At 42.9% G+C, this 15,431-nt stretch overlaps 1 protein-coding gene across 1 annotated transcript in view; it reads left to right on the top strand.

Annotated features, from left to right (window-relative positions):
• Positions 1–284: 284 nt before the first annotated feature.
• The window catches only part of LOC147689528 (uncharacterized), a 185,709-nt gene continuing 170,562 nt past the window's right edge, over positions 285–15,431 (top strand). The window contains exon 1 of the mRNA XM_086937854.1: positions 285–399. Coding sequence (XP_086793980.1) covers positions 285–399 — 115 coding nt within the window. The remainder of the gene's footprint in view (positions 400–15,431) is intronic.

The following is a 15,431-nucleotide window of genomic DNA, read 5'->3' as shown; positions in this document are numbered from 1 at the left end:
GGCCTCCGGGCTGCGATGCCGCCTTTAGGGCCGCTCTCCCGGACGTCATCAGTATAGAAGCTCTTGGCTGTGCGAATTTTAATGTAGTAGGTGACCTTAACCTGCATTTCGATTGTACATCCCATCCCGCTATCAAGAGGTGCCTAGCCGATTTAGAATCCTTGCAGCTCCTTCAGAGAGTGACGTCCCCCACCCATTCAGGCGGGCACATACTGGATCCGTTCTTTACCACCTTAGAGGACATAATTATGTGCCCACCTGTCCAGCTGACATGGACGGACCACATGTTGGTGAAGGCAGCTATTCCTGTGGCAGATCCTATTTTTGTGGCACAGAATAAAACTTCTCTCTCTCGCCAGTGGAGTAAACTAAAACTAGAAGATTTTTACTCTTTACTAGGTAAGACACCTTTACCTCCCGTCTTGGATGTTGACTGCGGGTATGACTCTTTTTGCAACTGGATTGGAACGGCCTTGGATTCGCTTATTCCTCAAGTACGCTCCAAGGTCCGTACTAAGGCCCATAGCCCGTGGTATGACGAGACCTTGGCGTCTCTTAAGAGAGAGTGTAGGCAAGCAGAAAGGAAATGGAGGAAAGCCTATGATCCCATGCTTAAAACCTGCTACCTTACTCTATCCAAGGCATATCATAGAGCGGTCTGTCGAACACGTGCCGCATATTATGCACAGGAGTTTCGGAACAGCCCTAATCCCTCTAAACTTATCTTTAAGGTCCTAAAAGACCTTAAGACTAAGAGAGCTTCTGCAGCAGAAATCTGCACAGACTCTCATTGCGAGAGTCTGGCCTCTTTCTTTGTCCAAAAGGTGCAAGGAATCTATCGCACCTTCCCAACTACCATACACCACGCGGACTCAGTTGTCTGGTCAAAGCGCAATGCTTTGACCTTGGATATGTTGGCCCCCCTTTCTGAGGAGGGTTTTGATCTACTGAGCCAAAAAATTAAATCTGGCTCCCCTGCAGATCCCCTCATACCAGCCCAGTTTAAAACCATGCAGGCAACATGTCGCTCACCCCTGTTGGCCCTTATCAACATGTCTCTGGCCTCAGGGATGGTGCCCACCAAGTGGAAGCAAGCGGTAGTCACACCCATACTAAAAAAGCCTACCCTCGATCCTATAAAGCCCGAGAACTATCGCCCCATCTCACTGCTGCCGTGGGCTGCTAAAGTCACCGAAGCCCACGTGAATAGGATCCTGGCCGACCATCTTGCCAAAGCTGACATCTTGGATCCTACGCAAAATAGATTCCGTGCAGGCCACAGCACGGAGACTGCCTTGTTATACATGGTCGAACATCTGCGCTCCGTGCTGGATACCGGTCGAACAGCGGCACTCTTGTTGTTAGATCTGAGTGCCGCCTTCGATACGGTATCCCACGAGATCCTGTTGCGGCGGTTAGAGGAAGCGGGGATCAAGGGCTTGGCTCTAGGGTGGTTCCGCTCCTTCCTCTCTAACAGATCTTTTCAGGTTGCGATACCACCTGGTAAATCCACCTCTCACCCGCTCACCTTGGGAGTTCCACAGGGATCATCTTTGAGCCCCACTCTTTTTAATCTATATGTGAGTCCGCTGGCTGCGGTAGTCAAACGCTGGGGCCTGACAATGGTGTCCTATGCGGATGACACGCAGCTGGCGGTCACATTAAGTGGGGACTCGGCTGTGGACGCCCACAATTTTTGTGAGGGGCTACGTGCGGTGGCCAATTGGATGAACCAAAATTGTCTCCAATTGAACACTAAGAAGACCGAGGTGATGGTGGTTGGGAAGCAACCTGGATGGTGGAATGACAACTGGTGGCCCCCCGAACTCGGACTGATCCCATCTCCTGCTATGGAGATAAAAAATCTTGGGGTCTGGCTGGATTCCACACTTAGTTTTACCTGCCAATCTAAGAGGGTGGCTGCTTCCTGTTTTGGCATAATCAGGGGTATCAGGCCGGTGCTGAAATTTTTCGATGCCCCCACTAGACAGCTTGTGGTTCAGGCCTCTGTACTATCCAGGATAGATTATGCCAGTGTCCTGCTAGCAGGTTCGGACAAGGCAGAACTCTTGCGGTTGCAACGAGTGCAGAATGCCGCCGCAAGAGCTGTACTAGGGTTGCCCAGGCGTTGCTCAGTGTCTAGAGCACTGCAATCGCTTCATTGGTTGCCTGTTGCTCGTCGGATCGAGTTCAAGGTGCTCTGCCTGGCTTTTAAAATTTTGAAAGGTATGGCCCCACCTATTCTGATGAACCTACTAACCCCATATGTGCCCTCTCGATCCTTGAGATCGATGGGACAGAATCTGTCTGTTGTTCCACGCTTTTTGTTGTGCCGGATGGGTGGCCGCTCCTTCCGAGTAGTAGCGGCCAAATTGTGGAACTCTCTTCCCAGTGAAATCTGAGCTATGGAGGATCTATTCCAGTTCAGACGCGCCATTAAAACCTTTCTTTTTAATTAATACTCCTTGATCAGTTGCGCTTTGTGATGTTGTGTATACCTTTCTTGGCACCAGGACGCCCCTTTGCTGGGGCAGCTGCGCGCGGTACAAAAACCAATAACATAACATAACATAACATAAATGTGGAATGTGAGTGCTCATAGTGTGAAGAAGATTGTAGAATGTGGGTGCTCAAAGTCTGAAGGAGGTTGTGGAATGTGGGTTCTCCTAGTCTAAAGGTGATTGTGGAATGTGGGTGCTCAATGTCTGAAGGCGATTGTGGAATGTGGGTGCTCCTAGTCTGAAGGTGATTGTGGAATGTGGGTGCTCAAAGGCTGAAGGTGATTGTGGAATGTGGGTGCTCAAAGTCTGAAGGTGATTGTGGAATGTGGGTGCTCATAGTCTGCAGGTGATTGTGGAATGTGGGTGCTGAAAGTCTGAAGGTGATTGTGGAATGTGGGTAATCATAGTCTGAAGGTGATTGTGGAATTTGGGTGCTCATAGTCTGAAGGTGATTGTGGAATGTGGGTGCTCAAAGTCTGAAAGTAATTGTGGAATGTGGGTGCTCATAGTCTGAATGTGATTGTGGAATGTGGGTGCTCAAAGTCTGAAGGTGTTTGTGGAATGTGGGTGCTCAAAGTATGAAGGTGATTGTGGAATGTGGGTGCTCATAGTCTGAAGGTGATTGTGGAATGTGGGTGCCAATAGTATGAAGGTGATTGTGGAATGCGGGTGCTCAAAGTCTGAAGGTGATTGTGGAATGTGGGTAGTTATAGTCTGAAGGTGATTGTGGAATGTGGGTGCTCATAGTCTGAAGGTGATTGTGGAATGTGGGTGCTCAAAGTCTGAAGGTGATTGTGGAATGTGGGTGCTCATAGTCTGAAGATGATTGTGGAATGTGGGTGCTCTGGCTATGAAGGTGATTGTGGAATGTGGGTGCTCATAGTCTAAAGGGGACTTTAGAATGTGGGTGCTAATAGTTTGAAGGTGATTGTGGAATATGGGTGCTCAAAGTCTGAAGGTGATTGTGGAATGTGGGTCTCGTAGTCTGAAGGTGATTGTGGAATGTGGGTGCTCATAGTATGAAGGTTATTGAGGAATGTGGGTGCTCAAAGTCTGAAGATGATTGTGGAATGTTGGTGCTCATAGTCTGAAGGTGATTGTGGAATGTGGGTGCTCAAAGTCTGAAGTTGATTGTGGAATGTGGGGGCTCAAAGTCTGAAGGTGATTGTGGAATGTGGGTGCTCAAAGTTTGAAGGTAATTGTGGAATGTGGGTGCTCATAGTCTGAAAATGATTGTGGAATCTGGGTTCTCATAGTCTGAAGGTGATTGAGGAATGTGGGTGCTCAAAGTCTGAACGTGATTGTGGAATGTGGGTGGTCAAAGCCTGAAGGTGATTGTGGAATGTGGGTGCTCATAGTCTGAAGGTGATTGTGGAATGTGGGTGCTCAAGGTCTGAAGGTGATTCGGGAATGTGGGTGCTCATAGTCTGAATGTGATTGCGGAATATGGGTGCTCAAAGTTTGAAGGTGTTTGTGGAATGTGGGTGCTCATAGTATGAAGTTGATTGTGGAATGTGGGTGCTCAAAGTTTAATGGTAATTGTGGAATGTGGGTTCTCAAAGTCTGAAGGTGATTGAGAAATGTGGGTGCTCATAGTTTGAAGGTGATTGTGGAATGCGGGTGCTCATAGTATGAAGGTGATTGTGGAATGTTGGTGCTCAAAGTTTAAAGGTAATTGTGGAATGTGGGTGCTCAAAGTCTGAAGGTGATTGTGGAATGTGGGTGCTCAAAGTCTGAAGGTGACTGTAAATTGTGAGTGTTCATATTATGAAGTTGATTGTGGAATTTGGGTACCCATAGTTTGAAGGTAACTGTAGAATGGGGTGCTCAAAGTCTGAAGGTGACAGTGGAATGTGGGTGCTCATAGTATGAAGGTGATTGTGGAATGTGGGTGCTCAAAGTTTAAAGGTAATTGTGGAATGTGGTTGCTCACAGTCTGAAGGTGATTGTCGAATGTGGGGGATCATAGACTGAAGGTGTTTGTGGAATGTGGGTGCTCAACGTTTAAAGGTAATTGTGGAATGCGGGTGCTCATCGTCTGAAGGTGATTGTGGAATGTGGGTGCTCAAAGTCTGAAGGTGACTGTGGAATGTGGGTGCTAATAGTCTGAAGGTGACGATGGAATGTGGGTGCTCATAGTCCGTAGGTGACTGTAGAATGTGGGTGCTCAAAGTCTGAAGGTGACGATGGAATGTGGGTGCTCATAGTCTGAAGGTGACTGTAGAATGTGGGTGCTCATAGTCTGAAGGTGACTGTTGAATGTGGGCGCTCATAGATAAAGGGGACAGTTGAATATGGGTGCTCATAGTTTAAAGGTGATTGTTGAGTGCTGGTGCTCAAAGTCTGAAGGTGACCGTAAAATGTGGGTGTTTATAGTATGAAGGTGATTGTAGAATGTGGGTACCCATAGTCTGAAGGTAACTGTAAAATGGAGTGCTCAAAGACTGAAGGTGATGATGGAATGTGGGTGATCAAAGTCTGAAGGTGATTGTGGAATGTTGGCGCTCATAGTCTGAAGGTGATTGTGGAATGTGGGTGCTCAAAGTCTGAAGGTGATTGTGGAATGTGGGTGCTCAAAGTTTAAAGGTAATTGTGGAATGTGGGTGCTCATAGTCTGAAGGTGATTTTGGAATGTGGGTGCTCAAAGTCTGAGGATGATTGTGGAATGTGGGTGCTCTGGGTATGGAGGTGATTGTGGAATGCGGGTGCTCATAGTTAAAGGGGACTGTAGAATGTGGGGGCTCATAGTTTGAAGGTGATTGTGGAATGTGGGTGCTCAAAGTCTGAAGGTGATTGTGGAATGTGGGTGCTCATAGTCTGAAGGTGATTGTGGAATATGGGTGCTCAAAGTTTGAAGGTGTTTGTGGAATGTAGGTGCTCATAGTATGAAGGTGATTGTGGAATGTGGGTGCTCAAAGTTTAAAGGTAATTGTGGAATGTGGGTTCTCAAAGTCTGAAGGTGATTGAGAAATGTGGGTGCTCATAGTTTGAAGGTGATTGTGGAATGCGGGTGCTCATAATCTGAAGGTGATTGTGGAATGTGGGTGCTCAAGGTCTGAAGGTGATTGTGGAATGTGGGTGCTTATAGTCTGAATGTCATTGTGGAATATGGGTGCTCAAAGTTTGAAGGTGTTTGTGGAATGTGGGTGCTCATAGTATGAAGGTGATTGTGGAATGTGGGTGCTCAAAGTTTAAAGGTAATTGTGGAATGTGAGTGCTCAAAGTGTGAGGGTGATTGTGTATTGTGGGTGCTCAAAGTCTGAAGGTGACTGTAAATTGTGAGTGTTCATAGTATGAAGGTGATTGTGGAATGTGGGTACCCATAGTCTGAAGGTAACTGTAGAATGTGGTGCTCAAAGTCTGAAGGTGACAGTGGAATGTGGGTGCTCATAGTATGAAGGTGATTGTGGAATGTGGGTGCTCAAAGTTTAAAGGTAATTGTGGAATGTGGGTGCTCAAAGTCTGAAGGTGATTATGGAATGTGGGTGCTCATGGACTGAAGCTGATTGTGGAATGTGGGTGCTCAACGTTTAAAGGTAATTGTGGAATGAGGGTGCTCATAGTCTGAAGGTGATTGTGGAATGTGGGTGCACAAAGTCTGAAGGTGATTGTTGAATGTGGGTGCTCAAAGTCTGAAGGTGAGTATGGAATGTGGGTGCTCATAGTCTGAAGGTGATTGTGGAATGTGGGTGCTCAAAGTCTGAAGGTGATTGTGGAATGTGGGTGCTCATAGTCTGAATGTGATTGTGGAATGTGGGTGCTCAAAGTCTGAAGGTGTTTGTGGAATGTGGGTGTTCATAGTATGAAGGTGAATGTGGGTGGTCAAAGTTTAAAGGTAACTGTGGAAAGTGGGTGCTAAAAGTCTGAAGGTGATTGAGGAATGTGGGTGCTCATAGTTTGAAGGTGATTGTGGAATGTGGGTGCTCATAGTCTGAAGGTGATTGTGGAATGTAGGTGCTCATGGTATGAAGGTGATTATGGAATGTGGGTGCTCAAAGTTTAAAGGTAAATGTGGAATGTGAGTGCTCATAGTGTGAAGGTGATTGTATAATGTGGGTGCTCAAAGTCTGAAGGAGGTTGTGGAATGTGGGTTCTCATAGTCTAAAGGTGATTGTGGAATGTGAGTGCTCATTGTCTGAAGGTGATTATGGAATGTGGGTGCTCATAGTCTGAAGGTGATTGTGGAATTTGGGCGCTCATAGTCTGAAGGTGATTGTGGAATGTGGGTGCTCAAAGTCTGAAGGTGATTGTGAAATGTGGGTGCTCATAGTCTGAATGGGATTGTAGAATGTGGGTGCTCAAAGTCTGAACGTGTTTGTGGAATGTGGGTGCTCATAGTATGAAGGTGATTGTGGAATGTGGGTGCTCATAGTCTGAAGGTGATTGTGGAAAGTGGGTGCCAATAGTATGAAGGTGATTGTGGAATGCGGGTGCTCAAAGTCTGAAGGTGATTGTGGAATGTGGGTAGTCATAGTCTGAAGGTGATTGTGGAATGTGGGTGCTCATAGTCTGAAGGTGAGCATGGAATGTGGGTGCTCATAGTCTGAAGGTGATTGTGGATTGTGGGTGCTCAAAGTCTGAAGGTGATTGTGGAATGTGGGTGCTCATAGTCTGAATGTGATTGTGGAATGTGGGTGCTCAAAATCTGAAGGTGTTTGTGGAATGTGGGTGCTCATAGTATGAAGGTGAATGTGGGTGGTCAAAGTTTAAAGGTAACTGTGGAAAGTGGGTGCTCAAAGTCTGAAGGTGATTGAGAAATGTGGGTGATCATAGTTTGAAGGTGATTGTGGAATGTGGGTGCTCACAGTCTGAAGGTGATTGTGGAATGTAGGTGCTCATGGTATGAAGGTGATTATGGAATGTGGGTGCTCAATCTCTGAAGGTGATTGTGGAATGTGGGTGCTCATACTCTGAAGGTGATTGTGGAATTTGGGCGCTCATAGTCTGAAGGTGATTGTGGAATGTGGGTGCTCAAAGTCTGAAGGTGATTGTGAAATGTGGGTGCTCATAGTCTGAATGGGATTGTGGAATGTGGGTGCTCAAAATCTGAACGTGTTTGTGGAATGTAGGCGCTCATAGTATGAAGGTGATTGTGGAATGTGGGTGCTCATAGTCTGAAGGTGATTGTGGAATGTGGGTGCCAATAGTATGAAGGTGATTGTGGAATGCGGGTGCTCAAAGTCTGAAGGTGATTGTGGAATGTGGGTAGTCATAGTCTGAAGGTGATTGTGGAATGTGGGTGCTCATAGTCTGAAGGTGATTGTGGAATGTGGGTGCTCAAAGTCTGAAGGTGATTGTGGAATGTGGGTGCTCATAGTTTGAAGGTGATTGTGGAATGTGGGTGCTCATAGTCTGAAGGTGATTGTGGAATGTGGGTGCTCATGGTATGAAGGTGATTGTGGAATGTGGGTGCTCAAAGTTTAAAGGTAAATGTGGAATGTGAGTGCTCATAGTGTGAAGGTGATTGTAGAATGTGGGTGCTCAAAGTCTGAAGGAGGTTGTGGAATGTGGGTTCTCCTAGTCTAAAGGTGATTGTGGAATGTGGGTGCTCAATGTCTGAAGGCGATTGTGGAATGTGGGTGCTCCTAGTCTGAAGGTGATTGTGGAATGTGGGTGCTCAAAGTCTGAAGGTGATTGTGGAATGTGGGTGCTCAAAGTCTGAAGGTGATTGTGGAATGTGGGTGCTCATAGTCTGCAGGTGATTGTGGAATGTGGGTGCTGAAAGTCTGAAGGTGATTGTGGAATGTGGGTGCTCATAGTCTGAAGGTGATTGTGGAATTTGGGCGCTCATAGTCTGAAGGTGATTGTGGAATGTGGGTGCTCAAAGTCTGAAGGTGATTGTGGAATGTGGGTGCTCATAATCTGAATGTGATTGTGGAATGTGGGTGCTCAAAGTCTGAAGGCGTTTGTGAAATGTGGGTGCTCATAGTATGAAGGTGATTGTGGAATGTGGGTGCTCATAGTCTGAAGGTGATTGTGGAATGTGGGTAGTTATAGTCTGAAGGTGATTGTGGAATGTGGGTGCTCATAGTCTGAAGGTGGTTGTGGAATGTGGGTGCTTAAAGTCTGAAGATGATTGTGGAATGTGGGTGCTCATAGTCTGAAGATGATTGTGGAATGTGGGTGCTCTGGGTATGAAGGTGATTGTGGAATGTGGGTGCTCATAGTCTAAAGGGGACTTTAGAATGTGGGTGCTAATAGTTTGAAGGTGATTGTGGAATATGGGTGCTCAAAGCCTGAAGGTAATTGTGGAATGTGGGTGCTCGTAGTCTGAAGGTGATTGTGGAATGTGGGTGGTCAAAGCCTGAAGGTGATTGTGGAATGTGGGTGCTCATAGTCTGAAGGTGATTGTGGAATGTGGGTGCTCAAGGTCTGAAGGTGATTGGGGAATGTGGGTGCTCATAGTCTGAATGTGATTGCGGAATATGGGTGCTCAAAGTTTGAAGGTGTTTCTGGAATGTGGGTGCTCATAGTATAAAGTTGATTGTGGAATGTGGGTGCTCAAAGTTTAAAGGTAATTGTGGAATGTGGGTTATCAAAGTCTGAAGGTGATTGAGAAATGTGGATGCTCATAGTTTGAAGGTGATTGTGGAATGCGGGTGCTTATAGTATGAAGGTGATTGTGGAATGTGGGTGCTCAAAGTTTAAAGGTAATTGTGGAATGTGGGTGCTCAAAGTCTGAAGGTGATTGTGGAATGTGGGTGCTACTGCTCAACGTCTGAAGGAGACTGTAAATTGTGAGTGTTCATAGTATGAAGGTGATTGTGGAATTTGGGTTCCCATAGTCTGAAGGTAACTGTAGAATGGGGTGCTCAAAGTCTGAAGGTGACAGTGGAATGTGGGTGCTCATAGTATGAAGGTGATTGTGGAATGTGGGTGCTCAAAGTTTAAAGGTAATTGTGGAATGTGGGTGCTCAAAGTCTGAAGGTGATTGTGGAATGTGGGTGCACATAGACTGAAGGTGTTTGTGGAATGTGGGTGCTCAACGTTTAAAGGTAATTGTGGAATGCGGGTGCTCATAGTCTGAAGGTGATTGTGGAATGTGGGTGCTCAAAGTCTGAAGGTGACTGTGGAATGTGGGTGCTAATAGTCTGAAGGTGACGATGGAATGTGGGTGCTCATAGTCTGAAGGTGACTGTAGAATGTGGGTGCTCAAAGTCTGAAGGTGAAGATGGAATGTGGGTGCTCATAGTCTGAAGGTGACCGTAGAATGTGGGTGCTCACAGTCTGAAGGTGACTGTAGAATGTGGGCGCTCATAGATAAAGGGGACGGTGGAATATGGGTGCTCATAGTTTAAAGGTGATTGTGGAATGCTGGTGCTCAAAGTCTGAAGGTGACCGTAAAATGTGGGTGTTCATAGTATGAAGGTGATTGTAGAATGTGGGTACCCATAGTCTGAAGGTAACTGTAAAATGGAGTGCTCAAAGCCTGAAGGTGACGATGGAATGTGGGTGATCAAAGTCTGAAGGTGATTGTGGAATGTGGGTGCTCATAGTCTGAAGGTGATTGTGGAATGTGGGTGCTCAAAGTCTGAAGGTGATTGTGGAATGTGGGTGCTCAAAGTTTAAAGGCAATTGTGGAATGTGGGTGCTCATAGTCTGAAGGTGATTGTGGAATGTGGGTGCTCAAAGTCTGAGGATGATTGTGGAATGTGGGTGCTCTGGGTATGAAGGTGATTGTGGAATGCGGGTGCTCATAGTTAAAGGGGACTGTAGAATGTGGGTGCTCATAGTTTGAAGGTGATTGTGGAATGTGGGCGCTCAAAGTCTGAAGGTGATTGTGGAATGTGGGTGCTCATAGTCTGAAGGTGATTGTGGAATGTGAGTGCTCATAGTGTGAAGGGGATTGTAGAATGTGGGTGCTCAAAGTCTGAAGGAGGTTGTGGAATGTGGGTTCTCATAGTCATAAGGTGATTGTGGAATGTGGGTGCTCAAAGTCTGAAGGTGATTGTGGAATGTGGGTGCTCATAGTCTGAAGGTGATTGTGGTATGTGGGTGCTCAAAGTCTGCAGGTGATTGTGGAATGTGGGTGCTCATAGTCTGCAGGTGATTGTGGAATGTGGGTGATGAAAGTCTGAAGGTGATTGTGGAATGTGAGTGCTCATAGTATGAAGGTGATTGTAGAATATGGGTGCTAAAAGTCTGAAGGTGATTGTGGAATGTGGGTGCTCATAGTCTGAATGTGATTGTGGAATGCGGGTGCTCAAAGTTTAAAGGTAATTGTGGAATGTTAATGCTCAAAGTCTGAAGGTGTTTGTGGAATATGAGCGCTCATAGTATGAAGGTGATTGTGGAATGTGGGTGCTCAAAGTTTAAAGGTATTTGTGGAATGTGGGTGCTCAAAAACGGTTCCATGTTAAAATATCGGTAACAAAAATATAGTTTACAAAAATATAGTTGTATAAATATCGTTTAAAAAATATCGGCTCCCTATACCTAAACAGGTAAGCACATAAATCTCGACTCAAAAATATAGATGTAATAAATATAGATGTAAAAAATATCGACTTTAATATTTATTATGAATTAAATTAAATAATTAAAAAATATAACTATTATTAACAAAATACATTACATTACTTTTATATTTTAACTATTTATGACAAATTAACTAAATGTAATCAAAATAAACTTAATAAATGTGTACATATACATATATTTAACACATAAAAGTATATAACAATAAAAAGACATACATTTAATAAAAATATTATAACATTAATAGTTAAAACATTTGATAGCGAAGGGGTAAAAATTACTATTCCCACTCCAAATGGTGCTACAGTGGGGAAAGCGTTGGATAGCGTAGGGGGAAAAATTACTATTCCCACTCCAGTGAGTGCAACAGTAGGGAAAGCGCTGGTTTGAGTAGGGGTAAAAATTACTATTCCCACTCTAAAGGGTCCAACGGTAGGGAAAGCGTTGATTAGCATAGGGGTAAAAATTACTATTCCCACTCCAGTGAGTGCAACAGTAGGGAAAGCGCTGGATAGCGTAGGGGTAAAAATTACTATTCCCACTCCACTGAGTGCAACAGTAGGGAAAGCGCTGGATAGCGTAGGGGTAAAAATTACTATTCCCACTCCAAAGGGTGCAACAGTAGGGAAAGCGTTGGATAGCGTAGGGGTAAAAATTACTATTCCCACTCCAAAGGGTGCAACAGTAGGGAAAGCGTTGGATAGCGTAGGGGTAAAAATTACTATTCCCACTCCACTGAGTGCAACAGTAGGGAAAGCGCTGGATAGCGTAGGGGTAAAAATTACTATTCCCACTCCAAAGGGTGCAACAGTAGGGAAAGCGTTGGATAGCGTAGGGGTAAAAATGACTATTCCCACTCCAGAGGGTGCAACAGTAGGGAAAGCGCTGGATAGCGTAGGAATAACAATTACTATTCCCACTCCACAGGGTATAACAGTTAGGAAAGCGCTGGAACTCAAAACAAAATAAAATCCATCTATCAAATTTAGTATAAAATTTATTTTAGATTATACACATATTTAATATATACATTTAAATATATTATTATTAAGAAACACCTACACACCTACAATTAATTACTCAATTACATTTAATATTTACTAATTAATTAATGATTATTAATGTATTTTTAAATTATTTTATTAATTAATTAATTGACAGCTTTCACACCATATACACTTATAAACACCACAACACAATCTTAAATTTATTTACTCTTTTACAATTAATAATTATTTAATTATGATTAATTTATAATTCATTTAATAATTATTCAATAACAATTTAATTACTTCACAACATTTTCTGTTATAAAGTCCACTACACACACGTAAAATTAATTAAACAATTAACATAATTAATTAACATAATTTATTATCAATTAACTAATTTAAATTAATTAACACATAATTATTAAACAATTTATATTAAATTAACACATTAATTACTAAATTAATTTAATATATTTAAATTACTTCCCACCCTATTCCCCTATAAACCCACAACCCGCTACGGAACTAATAACACAAAATTCAACATAAAATACATTAATAACTAATAAAATGCTACAACATATAATAAATTGACAAATAATACTCATTAAAAACACTAAAATACTTATAATTATTATAAATTAGATATTTTTGTTAACTATATTTTTGTAAACAATATTTATTACAACTATATTATTGTTATCGATATTACTTACCTGTCAGTCGATTTTCTGGTCAAACTATATTTTTGTTGTCAATATTTCTTCTTGTCACTATTTCCGCGGAGATATTTATGTAACACAATATTTTGACGTCGATATTCCCGCTCTATACCCTCAAAGTCAGAAGGTGATTGTGGAATGTGGGTGTTCAAAGTCTGAAGGTGACTGTAAAATGGGGTGCTCAAAGTCTGAAGGTGATTGTGGAATGTGGGTGCTCAAAGTCTGAAGGTGACTGTGGAATGTGGGTGCTAATAGTCTGAAGGTGACGATGGAATGTGGGTGCTCATAGTCTGAAGGTGACTGTAGAATGTGGGTGCTCAAAGTCTGAAGGTGACGATGGAATGTGGGTGCTCATAGTCTGAAGGTGACTGTAGAATGTGGGTGCTCATAGTCTGAAGGTGACTGTAGAATGTGGGCGCTCATAGATAAAGGGGACTGTGGAATATGGGTGCTCATAGTTTAAAGGTGATTGTGGAATGCTGGTGCTCAAAGTCTGAAGGTGACCGTAAAATGTGGGTGTTCATAGTATGAAGGTGATTGTAGAATGTGGGTACCCATAGTCTGAAGGTAACTGTAAAATGGAGTGCTCAAAGCCTGAAGGTGACGATGGAATGTGGGTGATCAAAGTCTGAAGGTGATTGTGGAATGTGGGTGCTCATAGTCTGAAGGTGATTGTGGAATGTGGGTGCTCAAAGTAAGTCTGAAGGTGATTGTGGAATGTGGGTGCTCAAAGTTTAAAGGCAATTGTGGAATGTGGGTGCTCATAGTCTGAAGGTGATTGTGGAATGTGGGTGCTCAAAGTCTGAGGATGATTGTGGAATGTGGGTGCTCTGGGTATGAAGGTGATTGTGGAATGCGGGTGCTCATAGTTAAAGGGGACTGTAGAATGTGGGTGCTCATAGTTTGAAGGTGATTGTGGAATGTGGGTGCTCAAAGTCTGAAGGTGATTGTGGAATGTGGGTTCTCATAGTCTGAAGGTGATTGTGGAATGTGAGTGCTCATAGTGTGAAGGGGATTTTAGAATGTGGGTGCTCAAAGTCTGAAGGAGGTTGTGGAATGTGGGTTCTCATAGTCATAAGGTGATTGTGGAATGTGGGTGCTCAAAGTCTGAAGGTGATTGTGGAATGTGGGTGCTCATAGTCTGAAGGTGATTGTGGTATGTGGGTGCTCAAAGTCTAAAGGTGATTGTGGAATGTGGGTGCTCATAGTCTGCAGGTGATTGTGGAATGTGGGTGATGAAAGTCTGAAGGTGATTGTGGAATGTGGGTGCTCATAGTCTGAAGGTGATTGTGGAATGTGAGTGCTCATAGTATGAAGGTGATTGTAGAATATGGGTGCTAAAAGTCTGAAGGTGATTGTGGAATGTGGGTGCTCATAGTCTGAATGTGATTGTGGAATGCGGGTGCTCAAAGTTTAAAGGTAATTGTGGAATGTTAATGCTCAAAGTCTGAAGGTGTTTGTGGAATATGAGCGCTCATAGTATGAAGGTGATTGTGGAATGTGGGTGCTCAAAGTTTAAAGGTATTTGTGGAATGTGGGTGCTCAAAAACGGTTCCATGTTAAAATATCGGTAACAAAAATATAGTTTACAAAAATATAGTTGTATAAATATCGTTTAAAAAATATCGGCTCCCTATACCTAAACAGGTAAGCACATAAATCTCGACTCAAAAATATAGATGTAATAAATATAGATGTAAAAAATATCGACTTTAATATTTATTATGAATTAAATTAAATAATTAAAAAATATAACTATTATTAACAAAATACATCACATTACTTTTATATTTTAACTATTTATGACAAATTAACTAAATGTAATCAAAATAAACTTAATAAATGTGTACATATACATATATTTAACACATAAAAGTATATAACAATAAAAAGACATACATTTAATAAAAATATTATAACATTAATAGTTAAAACATTTGATAGCGAAGGGGTAAAAATTACTATTCCCACTCCAAATGGTGCTACAGTGGGGAAAGCGTTGGATAGCGTAGGGGGAAAAAATACTATTCCCACTCCAGTGAGTGCAACAGTAGGGAAAGCGCTGGTTTGAGTAGGGGTAAAAATTACTATTCCCACTCTAAAGGGTCCAACGGTAGGGAAAGCGTTGGATAGCATAGGGGTAAAAATTACTATTCCCACTCCAGTGAGTGCAACAGTAGGGAAAGCGCTGGATAGCGTAGGGGTAAAAATTACTATTCCCACTCCACTGAGTGCAACAGTAGGGAAAGCGCTGGATAGCGTAGGGGTAAAAATTACTATTCCCACTCCAAAGGGTGCAACAGTAGGGAAAGCGTTGGATAGCGTAGGGGTAAAAATTACTATTCCCACTCCAAAGGGTGCAACAGTAGGGAAAGCGTTGGATAGCGTAGGGGTAAAAATTACTATTCCCACTCCACTGAGTGCAACAGTAGGGAAAGCGCTGGATAGCGTAGGGGTAAAAATTACTATTCCCACTCCAGAGGGTGCAACAGTAGGGAAAGCGCTGGATAGCGTAGGAATAACAATTACTATTCCCACTCCACAGGGTATAACAGTAGGGAAAGCGCTGGAACTCAAAACAAAATAAAATCCATCTATCAAATTTAGTATAACATTTATTTTAGATTATACACATATTTAATATATACATTTAAATATATTATTATTAACAAACACCTACACACCTACAATTAATCACTCAATTACATTTAATATTTACTAATTAATTAATGATTATT

This window comes from Lissotriton vulgaris, chromosome 9, assembly GCF_964263255.1.
Source record: "Lissotriton vulgaris chromosome 9, aLisVul1.2, whole genome shotgun sequence".
NCBI classification, from domain to species: domain Eukaryota; kingdom Metazoa; phylum Chordata; class Amphibia; order Caudata; family Salamandridae; genus Lissotriton; species Lissotriton vulgaris.
Note: the sequence above shows the minus strand (reverse complement) of the source record. Positions and strands in the feature narration are given on the sequence as shown.